This window comes from Anopheles cruzii, chromosome 3 (assembly GCF_943734635.1).
Source record: "Anopheles cruzii chromosome 3, idAnoCruzAS_RS32_06, whole genome shotgun sequence".
Classification (NCBI taxonomy): domain Eukaryota; kingdom Metazoa; phylum Arthropoda; class Insecta; order Diptera; family Culicidae; genus Anopheles; species Anopheles cruzii.
In genome coordinates, this window is record NC_069145.1 from 77,794,819 (window position 1) to 77,815,048 (window position 20,230).

At 52.6% G+C, this 20,230-nt stretch overlaps 3 protein-coding genes across 4 annotated transcripts in view; 2 read left to right on the plus strand and 1 right to left on the minus strand.

The window, feature by feature from the left end:
* LOC128271050 (protein disks lost) overlaps positions 1-11,716 on the plus strand; it is an 82,038-nt gene extending 70,322 nt beyond the window's left edge. Inside the window, exons 3-12 of the mRNA XM_053008483.1 lie at positions 1,335-2,603; positions 4,113-4,269; positions 4,361-4,642; positions 5,645-5,776; positions 9,304-10,302; positions 10,374-10,500; positions 10,564-10,902; positions 10,973-11,212; positions 11,283-11,470; positions 11,558-11,716. Coding sequence (XP_052864443.1) covers positions 1,335-2,603; positions 4,113-4,269; positions 4,361-4,642; positions 5,645-5,776; positions 9,304-10,302; positions 10,374-10,500; positions 10,564-10,902; positions 10,973-11,212; positions 11,283-11,470; positions 11,558-11,716 — 3,892 coding nt within the window. The remainder of the gene's footprint in view (positions 1-1,334; positions 2,604-4,112; positions 4,270-4,360; positions 4,643-5,644; positions 5,777-9,303; positions 10,303-10,373; positions 10,501-10,563; positions 10,903-10,972; positions 11,213-11,282; positions 11,471-11,557) is intronic.
* Positions 11,717-13,209: 1,493 nt separating this feature from the next.
* Positions 13,210-15,926, plus strand: LOC128271613 (beta-hexosaminidase subunit beta-like). 2 transcript variants are annotated; one of them, XM_053009205.1, is made up of 7 exons: positions 13,210-13,417; positions 13,503-13,582; positions 14,131-14,307; positions 14,391-14,466; positions 14,534-14,649; positions 14,710-15,444; positions 15,508-15,926. In XM_053009205.1, exons 1-7 carry the CDS (start codon positions 13,300-13,302, stop codon positions 15,862-15,864), a joined length of 1,659 nt encoding a protein of 552 aa, XP_052865165.1. In that variant the 5' UTR covers positions 13,210-13,299; the 3' UTR covers positions 15,865-15,926. The 2 variants fall into 2 exon arrangements, with proteins under 2 accessions (XP_052865165.1, XP_052865166.1); XM_053009206.1 differs by having other exon boundaries at positions 14,131-14,325; positions 14,710-15,540.
* A 1,223-nt stretch (positions 15,927-17,149) lies between these two features.
* On the minus strand, positions 17,150-18,987 carry LOC128271051 (neuronal acetylcholine receptor subunit beta-3-like). The gene is made up of 8 exons (XM_053008484.1): positions 18,918-18,987; positions 18,633-18,787; positions 18,489-18,533; positions 18,314-18,423; positions 17,868-18,253; positions 17,650-17,802; positions 17,381-17,580; positions 17,150-17,323 (listed from the first exon to the last, which is right to left on the minus strand). The coding sequence occupies exons 1-8, from the start codon at positions 18,985-18,987 to the stop codon at positions 17,150-17,152; spliced, it is 1,293 nt and encodes a 430-aa protein (XP_052864444.1).
* Positions 18,988-20,230: the final 1,243 nt, after the last annotated feature.

Sequence of the window (20,230 nt, forward strand, 5' to 3'; positions counted from 1 at the left end):
TTGAATCCTGCGCTGCGCGTTTCCGCGCTGTTGCCATGCGGCGCGGTCGTCATTATCCTAGGCCCGATCTCTGCCCGTTCGGTTCATTACTCCCGGGCCGGCGCGTTACACGGTGGTGGCTCTGGTGTAACTCAATCTCCTTCTGGCTCTGCGTGTGGCGCTCGCGCGGGATGGCAACATGATGCGCGTGCAAATCAGCCCCAATTTGCGATATACGTTGGTCCAGCCGTGCCAACTCTTGAGTCGTTCTTAGCCGTTCCGTTTCGCTCACATTCTGGTTTCGTTCGACTTCGTTTCAAAGGAAGCTCGTTCTGTGCTCGAGAAAAGAACCGTCAGCATCGAAGTTGGCGGGATTGACGCATTAACTGGACTACTTCAAGACTCGACGGGTGATCTTGAACACTGAAACACACTGGAAAGTGCTTCGGGTTCGTGTTGTGCCCCTGATTGAGATCTAATCAGGTGGATTATGATATGGATCGCTTGGTCTCTTCTCTTTTAGCTTCGGTTAGAAAGATGTCGCTAAATATTCTTTCCATTGTTATGCTGATCAAGCCTGACAGTTATCGAATGTAGGTTATGGGTTTTAGGAAGGTTTGTAGTCGTTATTTGGACTTGGAGAAGAGTAGGGCAATTCCATGATAATGCTCACTTTTAAATTAGTGTTAGTTTGTTTGCGTGAATGTTGAGTTTCATGCAAATTTTTTTAAACTTTTTTTAATCTTAAACTCTTATAACTTGTTTTATAACACTAGATGGGTTTGGATTTTAAACTACCCATTACCTGGCTTTCAAAATGTCAAACTTCATTCTGGAAATTTTACACATTTAGTAAAATCTTTGTCATTATTTGACAAAACATTTGACTATTCGATTATGGTTTGCATAGATTTAAAGTTTAAAGACAAATCAAGACTAGCAGTTATTGGTTTCTAGTGACTTTTTATTCCAAAGGTCCATTTAATAAGAATAGTTAAAGAACTCAACAATACTCAACATTTTGCTCTGATGGCGATCTCCTTTGGCATCCTTCTGTCTGCTGCTTGTCGATGCACAAGCCAACACTAACCCCGTTTTCTCTCTCTTTTCCTTCCCTCCATTTATAGCCCCGCCGGCCGGAGTGGGTCAGCGAGGTGCGAGACACCGAGGAAGAGTGTGGTCCCAGCGGGGGGATTGCTACGGAAACCGTCAATCAGCATCGAGGAGCCGGCGTCACCGTTCGACACGCCGAACCTGAACCCGGACCACAGTGCCACCGGAAGCCCGGCACCTGTGACGACGACGACGACGACGGCACGCAAGCTCTTCGATCACTCCGGCTCGGTCCCGCGGAGGACGGCCGAAGGGCGAAAGGGGGCGGATGTCACTGCCACACCTCCGCGTGGTGGCAGCACCCGGGGCACCCCATTGCCGTCCTTCACCAGCACACCGATTCGGAGTGGCGGGTCGACCAACCGAAGCGGCGGCGGGCTCGACACGAGTGGCGGAGACGGGGGCCGACGGAGTAAAACCAGCTCGCCGTGTCTCGGTGACTTCGTGGTGACCACGGTGTCCAAGCCTCATCGCGGTGGGCGCCGATCGTCGGCCACGAGCAATGGAAGCGAGACACCGACTTCCCATCAACAACACACGCCCAGCAGCGCCCTTTTCCAGGACGATGAATTCCCGCAGCTCAGCAGCGGTGGCCCAGGACCCACCTGGTCGACACCGAAGTCGTCGGGCGGTAGGAAGGGTCGACGCATCGTACCGACCACCGTCAGCCGGACCGTGTCCGCCAAGCACGAGTTCAGCTCGTCCTCGTTACACGCGGAAGCCAGTGGCAGCAGCCGTGTGGAGGTGGTCGACGAGGACGAGGCGGGGACCCAGCACGATCCGCGCCGGATGTTGCGCAGCCTGCGGGAAGAGATCCTGCACGACTTCCGGGCGGAGGAGCGAGCACGATCCGAATCCGGCCGGACGAAACCAACGGACCCTAGCACGATGACGCTCGACGACCCTCCCGGGCAGTCCGGGGAGAACGCACCCGCCGGAGAGGCGGGCCCCCCACGTCAGCTGCTGACCATCGAGTTCGGGCGCGTTACGCAACGGGCGACCATCGATCGGCTGGTGGCCATCTACGCGCTACTGATGGACCTGAATCTCGTCCCGAACGTACTGAACGAACTGGCGTACCTGATCAATCTCGTCGGCACCGAGCGGCCCGTGACCGCGGGCCCCGCTACCGACACCACCCGAGGAAGTGGGTCCGAGGATCCGCTTTCGGGTGTCCTGCGCAGCCCGCACAATGGCGTATATTTCGCGACGGAAGTGCTGCACCGGCAGCGGATGCTGCTGGCGCTGCTCGACTGCACCTCGCTGCGGGTTGTGGTCGAGAACGAGCAGCTGGCCGCTCTGCAACCCCCGCTCACGGGCTTCCTGCGGGACGTGCTGGCGCGGAAGCTGAAACTCGAAACGCCTGGCGATCCGCCCGGGGCCACCACCACCAGCAGCAGCATCACGAATGTGTTCTACCAGCAGGAAAATGACACCCGGGATCACTTCCCGTCGCTCAAGGAGTTCGGCGCGTTCAACAAGCAGCGCGACTCCTTCTACGCCATTCTGAGGTGAGGCTACTTTCGAGGCGGCGGCTGCCCCCCTGAATTGCTTGTCGCTTTCGTTTTGTGGTCGCTTTTGGAGTCCTCCCGAGTGTTCGATGAAAGCTGCTGCTGGGCGGTCGCACGGTGGATTATGTTTCTAGGGGCACGCCGTCTGCGGTCGCCCGATCCTGCGCCGATTCGTCACAAATCCGTCTACGGAGCTTCCGTACTCCGAAGAGCTTCACACATTTGTCGCAGCCGAATCGAAAAAATCCTCTTTCAAAACGCTCCAACAAATAATATCCTTTTGAATGAGAATCGAGAGTTTCGTTCGTTTCCATGATATAAATGAGAACAAACGTGTTGCTTTTGATACATAAATTCAACTAGATGTTTCACATAACATCTTTAATCCAAAATTAGTGCTTTTCTTAAATGAAATTTTCCGTTCATAAAATAATACAAAAATTAGGTCAAAAGTTGATCAAACCCAATGTGTTTTAGTGCATCTTCTATACTCAACTAGCGGACAGTTGTTCGTCACGTTTGTGGACTTGCATTCGCATTATTTATTTGTCTTTTAGTAACATTTCTTATCTCGGCGAAGTTAGACTAATTTCAGTTCGACTTGCTACTGGGTTGTTCAATAAGTTTTGCGGTTCAATAACAGAGGGCGTTGCTTTTAACCTAATTTTTTTTCTTCTTTGGTACAGTCTTTGTATGAATGTATGAACGTAACGTTTCATTTCTTCTGTATTTTTTTACAGTGGAAAACAACAAATATCTTGCGGTGATTGAATTTTTTTTTGAAGGATTAAAAGGAAAGTACAGTAGAAAGATGGGTTATTGAATTTAAACTTAAACTATATTTTGGCCTTACACGCTTTGAAAACGTTCCACGGACGTCCAAAAATAGCAACAACATCTAAAATCGTAAGAAAAGTACAGTATATCGTATTGGAAAATCGTAGAGGGACTGAAAGAGATTTAGGGGAAGCCCTAGACTTCCGAGTTCTCCAAAACGAGTTCGTGTCCAGAAATCGCCCAAGAAGGTGTTAACATCAGTGTTTTGGGATGCGACAGGAATATTATTGTAACCTCTTAACCCAGCTGAAAGAAAAAGTCGTGAAAAAAGACTCGGTTTACGGAAGACTAAGCTTGAAAAACTTTACCTTTGCTTTTTTAAAAGGAATTTGAAGGATATTTAAAGTCAATTGATTTAATTGTACTTGAAATCGTTTGGAGGAAGAAAAAGTCTTAGTTTTGCTTTGATTTGCCAGTTTCAGTATTTTGCAATTGTTAACAATTCCATTCAGTTCAATTCACCTATCTTATCACCGGTTATTGGAACTGTTCAATCAGATTAAACTTTCTGCTGGAATTCAATTTATTTGAATGCCTTAAACCGCTCAAGATAGAACGCTCAAGCGAACGCTCAGCTGTCGTCCTTCTTTATACCGAGACCATTAATTCGTTTTCTTGTGTTGCATTAATATCGCTCTTTTTTCCTTTACTTTCACTCCGAACGACCGGTAGAACCTGGGAAGCGGAGCATCTCAACCCGGCCTGGGAGTTCGAGCCGAAGCTCGGCCCGAAGGTGCGGTCCACGCTGGACTTTCTGCAGCACCCGATCAACATGGCGCACCTGGCGAAGCTGTTCTGTGCCCAGCTCATCATTTGCTGCAACTTTGACGTGAGCGCGTGACGAACCAACAACCGGGACCGGGAACTGGTCGCAATTAATTTGGGCGCCATTTTCTTTTCTCCCATTCCCTGCCACACAGAACACTGCCAGCGAGCTGCAAATGGCGCTACCGAGCATCGATCTGACGAAGCTGTCCAAGCTGCGGCAGCGGCTGGAGGCGCCGGCCCCCTTCTCCACCCAGTACCTGTTCCCGGGCGGCCAGGCCTTCTTCCGGGACTTTATCGTGGCGAGCGAGAACCACCAGATCTTCGTCGAGCAGCTGAAGGTGGTCCTGATACACGAGCTGCTCCAGATGAACGGCTCGTCGTACGAAGTGTTCAACGTGTCCGACGCGGAAAACCCAAACCGCTCCGAGTACGTGGTACGTGTTCCGAGAAGTTGACACTGCAAACCGGTTGTTTTCCCTTTGGCCGGGTGCGGAAATATTGATAAAACTCCCCGGCTTATCGCCGGGGGACCGCCGGGGCGCATGGCAACACCGGGTGGGAGAGCATTCAACAGCCGTTCGGCCGATTCGAGTCGAGGAAATGATACGAAAAAGGCTACAATGGCGCCCGAAAATGGCGTGTGTTTTTAAGCAATCGAAACCATTGGCGGCCGGAACCATCCGAGTCCGGATCCGAGTCCGCTTCGTTCCGAGTCCTCTTCGCTGGGTGGTGCTGTTGCTACTGCTACTTGAAACAATAAATATGTAACCCCGTCCCCGACCACATTGATTGGTGCCAAGCTGCTCCTACCAACGACTTCGATTCGCTCTCCGGTGCGCAATATTATCAATTCACTGCTGGCTGATGGAGGCCTCCCGAACGCAACCGGTGTGCCTTTGCTGCTGCAGTGCCGCGCGGATCGATAACCACTTCGGATTCGCCCGGGCGTTCCTTCCGGAAGGGGGATTTGAACCTGCGAAATGGCGCCCCAGCCACCCGTCAGCTCACGGAGATTTCCGTGATTTCTGCGTTCGCACCGAAGCTAGGGGCGCTACTAGCTGTTGTATCACTGGCCACAAAGACTGCCACAGGCTGCCCGGAACCGGCCCGGTAGAGAATGAAAGAGAAGGTTCAATGAACTCTTACCTTTTCAGTCCCCGGTGCTCGAGCTCTGTTTCGATAGGCGTACCTTCAATCTGTACGAACGGTTTCACTGGCTAATTGTAAAGTTTATGCGGCGGATTCAATCTTCCCGAAATCCGTGGCCCACCAGGCGTCTCCATCGGCGGCGGGCGTAATATTTTATCGTTGTTTACGATTTATTTTCGCTAATCAAATAACCATCAACCCCGGGACTGGGACCGGTGAAGCAGCGAAATTGCACTAAAACCACCAATTTATGAAGCATAGCAATAATGGCCCTTCTCTCTCCGTAGGTCCGACCGGAAACGATGTCCACGATGCGGGTGTTGGCCAAATTTATCGGCTTCATCGTGGCGCGCCCGTTCCAGTACGAGGGCTACCGGAGCACGCTGGTGGACAATCGGCAAATCGAGCTGCGTAATACGGTAAGCAGTTTGTTCGGTCAATTATTTATATCGCAGGGAACGCCGCCCGCCACGGGGACACCCGTGCCTTGAGTTCGCCGCATAAGAATCCGCGCTCTCCATTCATGCGAAGTGGGAGTCCCGGTGCGCTGTGCGATGTGTGGCCGGCCGTTCCGGACCGACCGGATGGTCGGTTCGCATCCGCACGCCCCGCTGGTCGCTGGTAATGGAATTTTCTCAATTTCCTCCATTTTAGCCGCTGCGAGCCCCCCCGAGGCCCCGTGGCCGGGTCCGGCGGCGGCCTTGCCGGGGTTCCCGGTTACCCGGGAAAACAAAGAAACTGCGTTGCCGTTGCCACCATGCGCAGAAAGAGCCGTGCCGCCGAGGTGCGCTTGTAGTGGTGTGTTCCGTCCGACGCGATGCGCGTTCCGTCTCTCTCTGTCTCTGTCTCTTTCGGCGTGCACACCAAGCAAGGACCCGTTTCGGTATCCTTCGGTAGGTAGCCGGGACGCCGTTGCTTGTTGCGCATAATCACGTCACGTCCCGCGTCAGCCCTCCCCCGCCCGCGCGGTGCCAGTGTTTGTTTTGTGCGCCCAGACCGTGCCGTGGCCATGCGTGTCGTAGTGTTGGTGAGGCCGCGTACCGTTCACGCGCGTTCCAGGAGTTATGGGGCCGAGACTTTGGTTGAATCCGGTCGCCCGGTTTTGTGAGCCGGCTCCGATTACCACCGAGCCAGGCGCCAACGCTTAGACACGACGCGGTGTACGTAGCCGCCGCCGCCGTCGCCGTCGTTGCCGCTTGGCTTTGTTTGGTCTACTAATGAAATATCTATTTTCGGGGATGCCCCCCCCCCCCCCAACCTGATATGTAGAGGAACTCCGGATGAACTCCGGATATAGAGAGACTTTTGCGACGGCGACGACGACACACACAGTGCTTCACACGAGATTAGTGTGCTGCGGCAAAGAAAAGTCCACCGAAAATTAGGCGGAACCGGCCACACGCGCTTTTGTTAGGCTAACGCTTATTGCCATTACTGTGAAGGTTCTTCTTTCTTTTCAATATTCAAATGCACACTGTTCCGAGTTTCGAATGCCACCGAGATTTAGATGCGAATCTAATCATATTACTAAGCTCTTTGTTCCCATCGTACAGTCAATCGGTCGGGCCGCGTAACCAACGGCGATATCGTCTTCCTTTTTGCAGTGTTTCCGCCAATCATTCTAGTAACCTTTTCGGCAGACCATCAATCATCAAGTTGGCCGTGCCCACTCTGCCGCCGGGCCACTGAAGCTCGATGGCTCCGTCGCATTGGTGAATGTTTCGAAGCTTGTCGAAACAGTTTCTGAACATACGATGTATGTTTAAAAAAGGTCTGATAATTTTGAATTTATGCAGGCTACGTGTATTCGATTTTCGATTTTTTTTTGTGGCGTTTTGTTGCTACTCATGCCACTCACTGCCACTCACTTCTGGGGACAAATTTGCCCATCTTTGGGTCAATTTTTGACAGCTGTTTTGTTTGAACGTGTTTTGGCTTATCGTCGAGTGTTGTCTACTCCAAAAGTAATTGAACACAACGAGGTAATTTCAGTTTTGAAAACAGGAAAAAGTCACAAGGGCTTTGGCATCATTAGTGTGTTGTTATGGCCATAAATTCGCGCAGATACAATGATGTGTGAGCAAGAGCGCAAAAGCCAATTTTTCTCTTCCCTCAAAACCGGACGTTTATGACTCCTAATTTCATTTTTCACGCAAAATTTGATACAGATTCTTTGCCATGAATTTTATGGAGCAGACAAAAATCGACGATGAGCCAAAACACGTCCAAAAAATGTATCAAAATACAAAATAAAACAAAATGCAAGTAAATAGAAAATTATTGGACCTTTCTGAACACACCTTGTACATTGAGGTACAAAGCTGGTCATTGGTGTGCAGCATATTGCCGAAGAAAAGGACTTCAGTTCTTCTGCCGGAATTGTTGTGAGATCGAGACGTAGCCAAACCCCGAAAACAGCATCTCACCATAAAAGCACCATAAATTCCCCGATCCGGTCTGGTGGACAATTTGTACCACGGTGTCCACGTGTCACATCAGGAGCCCACCGAATCCGGGGAATCCGTCACCGTCGCCGCCGCCGCCCTCGCCACCGCTTTATTAATCCCACATTCCTCCAAGTGCGCCGCCATGGCTTTAGAGGCTGTCTGTCAAGTCGCCGGTGCCCCGTCGGGGATTTCATTGTGATGCAAGAGCGTTTCATCGTCTTCGCCGAAGGACGTTCCAGCCGTGCGACGTGCGAATGTCCGTGACTGTCATCCGTGGGCGCCTTGGGCTACCCAGCCTTCCACCGTCCCGCGGATCGCCGGTTTGTGTCCGGTCATCGTCGTGTAAGCGTTTGCACAGCCTTTGATTCAACCCGCCGGCGGAACCGGGCCGGGCCAGTGTGAATCCATTTGATACACCATTCAACAGTTACGTCCTTGCGGAGCCTTGGACCCGCTGCCTGCCTGCGGCCGTTAGTTTATCGTTTGGTCGTTGGTCGCTTTTTCGCCATCTCACGCGTGGTCCCGATGGTGGGGCCGAGTGAGAAACCGTTTTTCCTCCTGCGCAGTGAGATGGAAAATTAATTTTTCAAAACATTCGCACCGCGCTGTGTGTGTGTGTGTGTGTGTGGATGAGTTTCTTTTTCGTTCGGTCAGGCGCCCGAGCGCAACCGAGAGGCGCAAAACCGCAAAAATGGGCCTTCCGTCGCCGCCTGGTCCGGAAGGACTCTGTTACATCCTTCGCCACGCGTTGGCGGGCGTGTGAGCGAGATAGGCCACAGACGTGGGATGTGTTAACAGGCGCGTGGGTGGGTGCGCTCATCGCGATTGATGGCAGGAAGGGTGTGTTTGTGTCCGCATCCCGACGAAGCCGGGAGCGGCAGGAACAGCGGCGCACGGAGAGACGGGGGACTGTGAAAGCTGTTGCATGGCTTACGAGCACCATTATCGTAAGAAGATACCATTACGGTAATTTTTCCTGGGACGCTGAGCACTCTTTCGCCCATTCCCCAACCCGGAGCGGGACAACCCTCGCCGGAAGTTGTTTTACGGCACTTTGAACCCGGATGACTAGCTCCAAATCGAACAGGTTATTGCGCACTCTCTCTCCTCCACTTTCTATCTCTCTCTCTCTCTGATCCTTTGACGGAAGTCGGATCCGTCGAGCTATTGTTGTTCTTGGCCGGGGCCTCTTTTTCGAATTTTTACTGTTCATTCTCTCGACTTCCATCAGCATCATCATCGTGGGGGGATTCGGATTCACAGGAATATATCGATTAAATGTGGTCCCGGCGTTCCCAGCTTCCCGGCAGCTTGCCAGCCGGAATTCGGAAGTGTGCCACGCGTAGATGGAAGCGTGCGAAAGATTTGTTCATTTTTATGCTAACGAGGCACGGCCGAGTAAAGGAGTTCGTAACATTTTATTACTCTTCTCGATGCGCATTCCTTTTGGTTTATTCGACTCGCATTAATGTCCCTTTCATTCGCACCTCAATCCACAGCTACTGCCACCGTTCGATGTGAAGCTGGTGCTGCTCCGGTGCGTCGCCGACCGGAAGCTGGTCATCAGCGTGCCGTGGCTGGTGCAGTTCCTCAGCATGCTGGACGTGGTGACGCTCCGGTTGCGGTACTACGAGGAGCTGTTCCGGTTGCTGCGCGACGTCTACCAGGCGACGGCCCCGTGCGGGTTCGCCGCCCACCGCCAGATGTTCGTCAACGCGCAGTCAAAGTTTATCGTCCGATCGTGCCTCGATTGGCTTTTCGACCAACCGAACGTGCCGGAAGAGTTCTACAACTCGCGCACCACCTTCGGAACGCTCCTGGCGGGCGCTAGCCCCGTCGACGGTAACATCGAACAGTTGGCCCTGGAGCAGATAGCGACCGTCGCCGGAGTAAGCGGTGGTGGTGAAAAGCGACCCGAGGCGACCGGGGGCGAGCGGTGGACCGCGGCCGATCAAAACGTTCCCACCTTCAACCCACTCCTGGAGGCCGTCCTGGGTGCGGCCTGCCCGTTTCTGGCCGATTTCCGCGTGTCCGTGATGCCGTCGCGGGTGGAAAAGACTCTCTCCCGAACCGGGCGCTACCGGCACATCACCACCCGGTACACGGGCCACGCCGGGCAGCAACCCAGCACCCCGGTGGCGGCTGCCAAGGATGCCCACGGTGATGTCGCGAATCTTTCCTCCACGAGCACCGGCAACCGGCACGGTGGTAACGCCCAACACCGGTTGGTGGAAGCGTTCCTGCAGTCGCAGAGCCTTTCGGTGCGCCGCACGGTCGAGTTCATAACCGAGCGGGCCACCTCAGCCGTGATCAAGGACTTCCAACTGCTGTATCTGCTGCCGGAGAAGAAAGCGGTCACCGATCGGATAGCGGCCGTCCGGGCGCCCACGATTCAGCAGGTGATGCACGAGATACGGACCGTCTGCGAGGATGCGTTGAGGGGCGTCAATGACACCTGGGAGACGCACGTGCTCAAAATGCTCAACAAACGAATCACGGTAAGTGGCACGGCCGCGGCTCCGATTGCCACCGCTAACATTGCTAACGCGTTTGCTCTCTCTCCCATCAGGACTCTTTTGATGCATTGCTCCCGGCGGAAACGATTGACGCCGTGCGGATGACGTGCAAAAGCATTGCGCTCGAGAAGTGTGTCCAGAAGGCGAACGAATGGCGTCAGTCGTACATGGCCGAGACGGGTATGATTGACCGCGTGGTCGGTCGCCAATATCAATCATTCACTTCTCGTGTCCCCTTTTCAGAGCTGTTTTGCAAGAGCATACAGAGCGAGGCCAGCACAATCATGGCGACCCAGCAGCGACTGGCGCAGCAAAACTCTGGAGCGGAACTGGCGCCTCCCAGCAACAACAACGCGGCCCTGCAGATATCATCCGATTGCGCCGTGCTACCGTCGGTGCTGTACAAAGCCCTACAAACGCTGCTACGCGATGCGCTGACCGCACCGGCCACGCTTACGGCGGCCGAGGTGACTCGGTTCCTTCACGACACCCACGGCTTTCTCGAAGATCCCGCTCTGGCCATGACACCCACAATGCACCGCATGATGGCGTACATGTTGCTGCAGCTATTCCTTCTCCTGAGTAAGGGTCCCGCTGGTCGGGTGCTGCCCGACGCAAGTTTGGTTAACCAACGGTCACTTTCCATTTGCAGTCAAATCGCGCCACGATTTAGTCGCTCCCGAGCTAATCCAGCTGGCGGTCACAGTATGGAAGCACAAAAAACTGGCCCCACACTGTTTGCCGCCGGTCGCGGCACGAGATGTCGGGAACGGATCGCCGTCGCTAACACCGACGGAACGAGAGGAACGATCCCTAGCGGAGCCGGAACAGTGTGTCGATGTTTTAAACGCGGATCGGAGGGATCACGCTCGGCGCATTAAAAGGCAGCAAGGTACAGGCCCGCCTAAAAAGATGGTACACACGGCTGGCTTTTCAAATCGAAACATCCTTTGCCTTTGCAGAGAGCAACTACGTATTTTCCCACCTGGTAAGCAACCGATTCGTGCGCATGCTGGAGGAAAACGTGGCTCCGGAGGCGAACTACGCCTCGTACGCCACGTTCATCAACACGCTGGTAGAAGCCGGCCTGGTGCGGTTCAATGAGCTCACCCATCAGTTTCTGGCCATCTTCAACGAGGAGTGGCCTCAGGTAATTGCGGATGGCAAGCGAGGGCGGCGGCTGAACCGTGTCACTCAAAATGGCTGGTTCTTTTCTCCAATTCCAATTTCACGACAGGCCACGATGAAACGCATTTCCATCGTCATCGATCGAGTGCTGCACAGTAGCGGCAAGGCGGAGCTGGCGAGGCGAGCGCAGCACGACGTGGACGACACGTTTGCGGAAATGTTCATGGAAATGCTGTCGGATTTCGCACGGGACATTGAAAAGTTTTGATATTCAAACGTGGCCGACATCATCGGTTACTATCCTTTTTTTTACGCACGCACGCACGTGTGACGCGACAGCAACGGGTCGGATGTACAAATCGTTGGCGACTTCAGTCATTTTTCTTACCTCTCTGTTTTACCCTTAACGACGTTTCACGACTAGATTTGCATGACGAAACCAATAAACTGTTACTTATTTGACAAAATAATGCTTTCAAGTGCGTTGCTTTATGATGATGAGATCAAGCGTATCAAGCGGACTGCACATGAATGCGGATGCGTTGGTACGCTCGATGGTTTTCCTCTGGAATGTGCCCTCCGTGTGTCCTGCACTGAAAATACTACTTCATTCACCCACTACTAGCGTCACAACGAACGAGAAAAAGCTTGGGAAAGCTTGGAAAAAGCGAGAAAAAAATGTAATTAAAATTAAATTCAAATTAAATTAGCAAAACCGCGAAATTAGCAAATCAACGAACCAACTCAATCTGGGCGTCGAGTTTTCCACGTTGACGTATAGATGGCGCTAGCTGGTTGTTGCATTCGCTAGCTGGTCTGTTGTCTTAGCTACACATTGCTTACAGCGGCTCCTTTCTTGATCTATCATCATTCAAATTGGGAAACCGAAAGAGTTATCATTTTCACCTGGCTTTCCTCGGCTTTCCACTTTATTTTCCCCTTTTCACCATGGCACATTGTTCACCTTCTTGCCTCACTTCTCGACTTGCTTGGGTGCGCGCTCCTTGTGACTCCAATCTCATTTCTTAATGATCCGGCCTTTCAGCGGATCGGGCTTCCCGGTGACGTATCCGATCGGCTTCTCTTCTCGCTTTCCTTTCCGCAAAATTCGCACTAGCTGAATTTGGTTCAAATTGCTCGAAAAGCGATCAGAGTTTTGCTGAAATTAACCTAGATTTTGTATTGGGGCCCCCTTTGTAATGTAGAGAGGGGTTTCAAACATTCACCAGAACATTTTGCCTTCCCATAAGCTCAAAACTCGCAACTGCAGAATTGGTTCGATTTGCTTGAATTATGCTGAATTATATTCCTGCGTAAATTAAGAAAATTCTAACGACGGCTTAACTGCTATGCTTTCGTTTTTCGGGCCGAGCATCTTCTTTGTACGAATTGCCTGTATCAAGCAATATTGTCTGTACATATTGCCTGTGCGCATCGGAACCACATACCCACAGGCCAGCAACCCCAACCCTCCACAATGCGTATCCGAACATTGTGAAATTCAACCTAAAAAGCCCAGCCTATAAAACCTATAGAACGTAGTGGCGTAGGCGATTAACAAATATCAATGAAAGAACACGATGAATTGCGTGAAATCGAAAGGCAGAAGCGGCAGAGCAGATAAAGCGACAATCAGCGCGCGAGATAGAACAACAACCAGAGAAAGAGAAAGAGATAGTAAGCGAGAGCTGAAAATCCCCGCCGACCACTATACAGATCACGGGCGCGTCTGGAGAGCGCTTCAATTCGCTTCGGTCGATCGTCCGAGACGGAGCTCAGTGGTGCATCCTCCCCGCAATCAGTCGGCAGTGGTCTCTTGTTGTTGTTGTTGTTGCATCCGTAGCGCCCACCATGGCCGCGGTCCACGTCCTGCAGGGTTCTCTGGCCTGTATCGCGCTCTTCGTCGCGATCGTTGTCTGCGCCGACGGATACATCGTCGAGCCGGGGCCGGTTGTGAAGGCCACCAAAGGTAGGTGTGTGTGGTGCTCCATCCATCATCGCCACGGCCGGTGTTAGTGACCTCTCCTTTCTGATACCTGTTTTGCGTTCCGCAGGAGAAGTGTGGCCGAAACCGCGGAACCAAACCACGTCCCAGCACTTCAGCGTAATCAAGGCCGACTCGTTCCGTTTTCAGGTAATTTTCAGCCACATTTTCCGCTTGAGTTATGCAAGTGAGACTAGGCCGCTAATCATCGTGAATCGGGGCGATAAGAATCGAGCATCGTGAAGGCTTAGCGGAGGCAGTTGGGAAACGGGAGCTACCGCGGCCGATTGAGTTTGAGCAAACCACTTGAGCGTCGCTTGAGTGACGGCAATTCCGCTCGCCCAAGGATGGCCCCTTCGATTGTGTGGCCCCCAAACGCGAGCGGGGCACGACAAGTGGCGTGCTAAATTAATTGATGTATCAAGTGCCGCGGTGCAATTACCTTTCGTTCCGTTTTGCGTTTGTTTATCGTGGGCCCCATACGCGGCCGTTTTGTTGGCCGAAGCACGCGCGGATCGCCTGATAATGGCCCCCGGAGGCCACCTCGTTTCCATGCTCCGAAGTGTGACAGAATCCAGAAATACAGGTCAAGAGATGTCAAACAAACGCGATCGCCACTTTCTGCTACTCCAACAAATTTCAGAGGCCTAGTTCTATTCACTAAGATGAATGCTAATCCGCCTTATCACCCCCCTTAGGCGACCAACTACACCTGCGACATCCTGACCAAAGCCCTCGATCGGTACCAGAAAATCGTGCTGTCAACGGGAAACGCTAGCAGCCGGCGGGTGGCGAAAAGCCGAGGATTCTCCTCGCCCGTGACCAACGTCATCCGCGGCGGACATCGGACGTGGCGTGCGGATAACAACTTCGTTGTGAGTGTTGCCGAAAATGTAAATTCTTGACACCGCCATAGTGCGATGGCTGAAAGCTTTAATACCCGGCTCAATGGTTCTAGGACTATCTCGAGGATGTGTCCGTGGACTTGAAAGCGCCCTGCGAAGCGCTGCCGTACCTAGGAATGGACGAGGAGTGTAAGTGTCCTTACGGGGGGACCCCCTATACTAAATCTGATGCTTCGGTCTTGGTTTACCAACACAGATTCGGTCACGATAAACGACTACAGTGCCACCATTTCGGCGTTCTCTGTGTGGGGTATCCTCCGGGGATTGGAAACATTCTCCCAGCTAGTAGTCCTCTCCGACGATGGGAGTACGGTAAGTACGGCCACGACGTCAGTGACTCAGGGAACTGATCCCCGATCCCGATCCCAACAGCTACGAGTGAATTCGACGACGATCTACGATGGGCCCCGGTTTTCGCACCGTGGCCTCCTGGTGGACACATCACGTCACTTTGTCGACACGCGCACGCTTGTGAAGATCCTGGATGGGATGGCCTATAACAAGCTGAACGTGTTCCATTGGCACATCGTGGACGACCACAGCTTCCCGTACGAGAGCCGGGTCTTTCCGGAGCTGAGCGCGAAGGGTGCGTTCCACCCTTCGATGGTTTACACGCAGGCGGACATTGCGATGATCATCGAGCAGGCGACACTGCGGGGAATCCGGGTGATGCCGGAGTTCGACACACCCGGCCACACGCGCTCCTGGGGCGTGTCTCATCCGGAGCTGCTAACCGCGTGCCAGGATCAGTACCAGGGCAAACTGGGGCCGATGGATCCGACGCGTGAATCTACCTACACCTTTCTGGCCACCCTGTTCGGCGAGGTGATCGACGTTTTCCCTGATCGCTACGTTCACCTCGGCGGTGACGAGGTAGGCTTCGAATGCTGGGCCAGTAACGCGAACATCCTGGAGTACATGAAACAGAACCGCCTGTACTCGTTCGAGATGCTGGAGGAAACGTTCATTCAGAGGATCGTCGATCAGATCGACGTGCTGAATCGCAGTTCGCTGGTGTGGCAGGAGGTGTACGTTAACGGGGTGCGGCTTCCGAACGGCACCGTAGTCCACGTGTGGACCGGAAACCGGCAGGATTTGCTCAGCAAGGTGAGTGTTTCGTCATCCGCGAGCAGTCGAGGACGTGTCTGAAACTCTGTCCACCCCGCACAGATCACACACGATGGGTTGCCGGCGCTACTGTCGTCCTGCTGGTATCTGGACCATCTGAGCAACGGGGGTGACTGGCGGAAGTTCTACAACTGTGATCCGCACGATTTTGTCGGCACCGGCGCCCAGAAGGCACTGGTGCTGGGTGGCGAGGCCTGCATGTGGTCCGAGGTCGTGAACGAGCACAACATATTGCCTCGGATTTTCCCCCGTGTTTCAGCGACGGCCGAGAAGCTCTGGTCACCGGGGACCGTGGACAATGCGGATAAGGCTGCCCCCAGACTGGAGGAACACACGTGCCGCATGAACCACCGTGGCATTCCGGCACAGCCCCCGAACGGGCCGGGATTCTGCATGTAAACGGCCCAATCGGATGGCCAGCCGATCATATTGAATTAACAATAAATTTCCGTCATTGACGCATTCGCAAATGAGACGGTTCTTTTCTTGTCAATTCTCTTCTTTTTCTCAAAAAATCGTGCAGCTTATATTTTGGCCATGAGTGTTCCAATAGCGCCTGAATGTATGCTATTCGTTGAGCACATTGGAGACGAAGTATTAGTTTCCATTATTTTTTCGTGAATTTCAAAACATTATTCAAGATGCTTCCGATGGTCAGATTTGCGTCAAATTTGCATCGTTTTGTTGGAAAATTTGTGGCCTTTTCAGAGGTAACACCATAATTTCTCTCTCATAGAAGTATTGGTCGCTATTGGCGAAAAAACTCTAGCAATCTATTTTCACAAGCTGATCTCAGCTGATCTTGTCCTGATGGAACACAACATCTCTTCTGTTGGCCAATTCTAACCGTTTCAGTCACCATCCGTTTAAGAAATTTGTCGAATTCATTAAGTATGGCCAAGACTTCGCAGATGGAAATTCGATCTATCACGTTTTTTTGTGTTGATTTGTCTGGAGCTGAAAAATCAAGCTTCTTTGTGGATCCAGCTTTGCGCAAACTTTAGCTCCTGGCCGATAACGAAACTAAAGTAACACGTTGGAACTCAGCTTGTCAGCTTGAAAACGAGCATAAACTTAAAACCTTTAATACTACGAGATATCGATCGCTAAAGCCATCTACCGATAAAATAATGGTTTTCTTTTTGCCCAAGCGAACCGAACAGAACAGAAGGAACAGCAATCTATTGTAAACCTATTGTTGGCTACAACAATTGCCATTGTTGCGCTTCCTTCAATGATCGTGAAGTTAATAAAGTAATTATGGATCAGAACATTCGGCTCTGTGGAATCAGATCTCTCGTCAGAGTGTCATTCTTGCGATCAATTGACAACGGTTTTGGGCTACCATTTTCATCTTGTTCAAAATGTCAAAATGCCTGAATTTGCATCCAATTCCTCAATCGAAAACTATAAATCTCGCAACAGGTAGCTAGATCGACTCGGTCTGTCTTCTTCTCTGCAGATGTCACCCTTTTTAGACAATCATAGACAAACATGGCGCTGTCAAATCAACATAGCGAGGCGAGGGTAAAATTTCTCGGGTTGAACTAGGGACAAACGATGACATTTTTCGGACATCATATTTCGCGATCGCGCTTTGCTCTTTAACAAACTTTGTACTAAAACAATATCAATCAGCGGGAGAAAAAATCTTTATTTCCATCCATAATAACGGCAGTTGAGGTTACGAAAAGGAAAAGACACACTTCACACCGGAACTGCTCGTTAGCTGGTGCCCGAACGGCATATACAGGCACAGCAGGACCACGTAAACGATCACACACACGATGGCCACCACGCGATCCACCAGCGTAGCCACTTTCAACCAGTAACCGGCACTCTCGTCGTCACTCGTGATCTGTCAAGGGGCACGGGGTCATTTTCATCACACCTTAGGGGCCACATTCGCGCTTACCTTGTAGTTAAGCTCCAGATAGTCGGCCGCCAAGATTAGTTCGGCAACACGGTTCTGCGAGAACGCTCCGGTCACGCGCCCGAAGCAGGAGTCTCCGGGAGTCGCCGAATCCCGTACCGGACGGGCCCGGATCCAGCAGTTCAGCAGCGTGACGAGCCCCAGCACGGCCGCGATGATGGTGGAGCTGTGAAGAAAGACCACTGACAAGGAAGGGGTCCCGAAGCGTTAGACACCCGGGGGGGCCAACAAAAGGAAGAGGCAGCGCTTACGACATCCGGCGACTGTGTCGCGGTTAAACGGGATCGCCCAGTCCAGTTGCTGCAGGAAGCTAAAGTGGCAAGCGATGGACACCACCAGCAGCAGCTTCCGTTCGAAGGCGCACGAACGTTGCCAGACGATGTACAGATTCAGCAGGGCGAGCACTTCAGCGAGATTCGGTTCAATCAGTGGCTCGTTAGCTTTACGTCCGAAAAAACAAGAAACCTACCCAGGATGGGCGCCAGGATGGCCACCACTTCGAAGCCATTGCGCCGCCTTAGGGTCAGATCCACGTTAAGGATCGTGTAATGGTACGAATCGCTCGACTTGAGCACCGAGCGGCCCTTGCTGAGCGACGCGATCGCCCATCGCTTGCTGGTGAAATCGTTCTCCGACGACAGGCAGATATCCTTCAGGTGCATATCGACCTCGTTCATCGAGTTGACCCACGTGCCGTACCAGAGGTTGCACTGGTGCACGTCAAACGGCCACCGCGAGTAATCCGCATCGCACCGCGCGTTCATGCTACACATCGGAATGCAGTACACCGATCCGTTCTGTGCCACCGAACACGATGGGTTCGTACAGTCGGGCAGTTCCTCCGGGTTGTAGAACCTAAAAGAAACACCCCCTGTGTAAGTCCGGCTGCGCTCCGCTTACTGTCCGCCTACTTACGAGGAAAAGTGGCGAAAGTCGGGCAACCACATCTCGTCCGAGTTGATCGCCAGCCGCTCGATCTTGTTCCACCGCGTTGCGTTCCAGACGAGAAACTCGTCGACCCATTGCTGCAAAAATCCATTGAACCATTAATGCTTAATCGAGTACGTGACGGGCGCGGGTACGGGCTTACCAAACTAAACCACACATTCACGGTCAGTAGGTCGTTATCGTCATCCTGCCACGTCCAGGCGATAGAAAAGCGAAATAAAAGGGAGGTTAGAAAAAAACAGGGGGCACATTCCACAACATCTGGCGGGCTGGAGCTGGAACGTACAAACTCGTAGCCGTAAACGTAGTACGACACGGTCAGGTTGACCGTCTGGGCCGGATCCTTTCTCGGGCGTGCCTCGGTGCGGTAGCCATTGCAGAGGAGCGACTTCTTGAGCCGGTTCTCCTCGTTCACCGAGTCCTTGCCGCAGTCGATGGACGCTGGGTCGATCGGAGAGACAAAGGCCCCTCGGGCAGGTTAAGATTATTTATTCAAGAACGTGATCTCGAGTGCCGGCTCGTCACGTACGGGAGGTGAGAACACGCAGTGGGAGCTATAGCTATACAATACCTGCCGGTGGTACGTGACGCAGGAGAACGAATCCCAGCACCCAGGTCAGGGCCACGGCCACAGGACGCATCACGCTCAGCGAACGGCGCACAAATGATCGATCGTTTCAGGCCTTTGAGGCCGACCAGCCGACCGCTAAGCTAAGGCCGCGTGCTAAGCGTTCACACCCTACTGTTAGATAAACAGACGGCGACGGCGATTGCGCCGGGCCCTATTACCGGTAGGGGCGTCAACGGGGCGATCCTCCCCCAGCGAAGGCGAGTCTTATCGGGAAGAGAATTGGGCAACCAACAGCACAAAGATCGTCCATGTTACTCACTCTTATTGTCCGTACTTGTTAATAATAAAAGTTCATCAAGTTTACGATCGTTTTGATCCTTCGATCTTCCATCGATTGGTTGCCAGAATTACATTTTACAGCGAAAATCTCAGTGTCTCTCAGGCAGAATTGGTGAAGGAACTCTTCTCCAGCCCGGAGTCTAGTTCCCACGATTATGATGCTCCATTATGAATTTACATTTAATTGACCACCTCCGCCAAGGATCGGGGAACTCCAGCAGCTAACGGAACGACGCCGAGCGGTTCCTCGGGCACTATACCGGAGCAGCCGAGCCGAGCTGTGGTGCAATAAAACTCAAGCAGCCCAGCCCAGGTACTCTACTGCAGCGTGGGAATGAATGAACTTCGGCAAGGATTTCCCCGGAAACCGGGCACCGGCCGAGGACACGGAGGCCACGTTTCTCACGCTGCCTCCCCAAGGATCAAGTGCCTGTCGGCGGTGGTGGTGGTGGGAAAATGCAAACAGTTTATGCAAAACAGCGGCCCCGGGACCGGGTTTGGCGTACCTGTGTACTGTTTGGTATGTTTGCAGTGATAATACCTCTCGAACAGATGTTGGCGCAACGCGTCCTGTTTACTTTACTGCCCTCGGCCTTATCGGCCGTCCCAGCATAATTAGGGCGTCCGTTAGGAAGAGGACATTGGTAGGCTTACAATGGTGCCGGGGCTAATCGAAGGCTAATCCGCTAATCATACTGTTGGCGAAACGAAATTTTACGCGGATCCGATCGCGATCAGCAATGGTGGAAACGCACCATACAGCATTTCGAACCGCCCACAGATCGCATTCTTGGCCAACCAGAGTCCTTCAGCCAAGGACACGGTGTGCGAACACTGGGAAAGAAGAACGATGAACGGAAAATTGCACCTTCGGTTGCGGCCATACTTGCGACCGGACCCGGCACCGCCCATAATTCACACGGGTCGCACTTTACTGAAGCGAAGAAGTGGAAGAAAGGCAGCAGGAAGGAAAC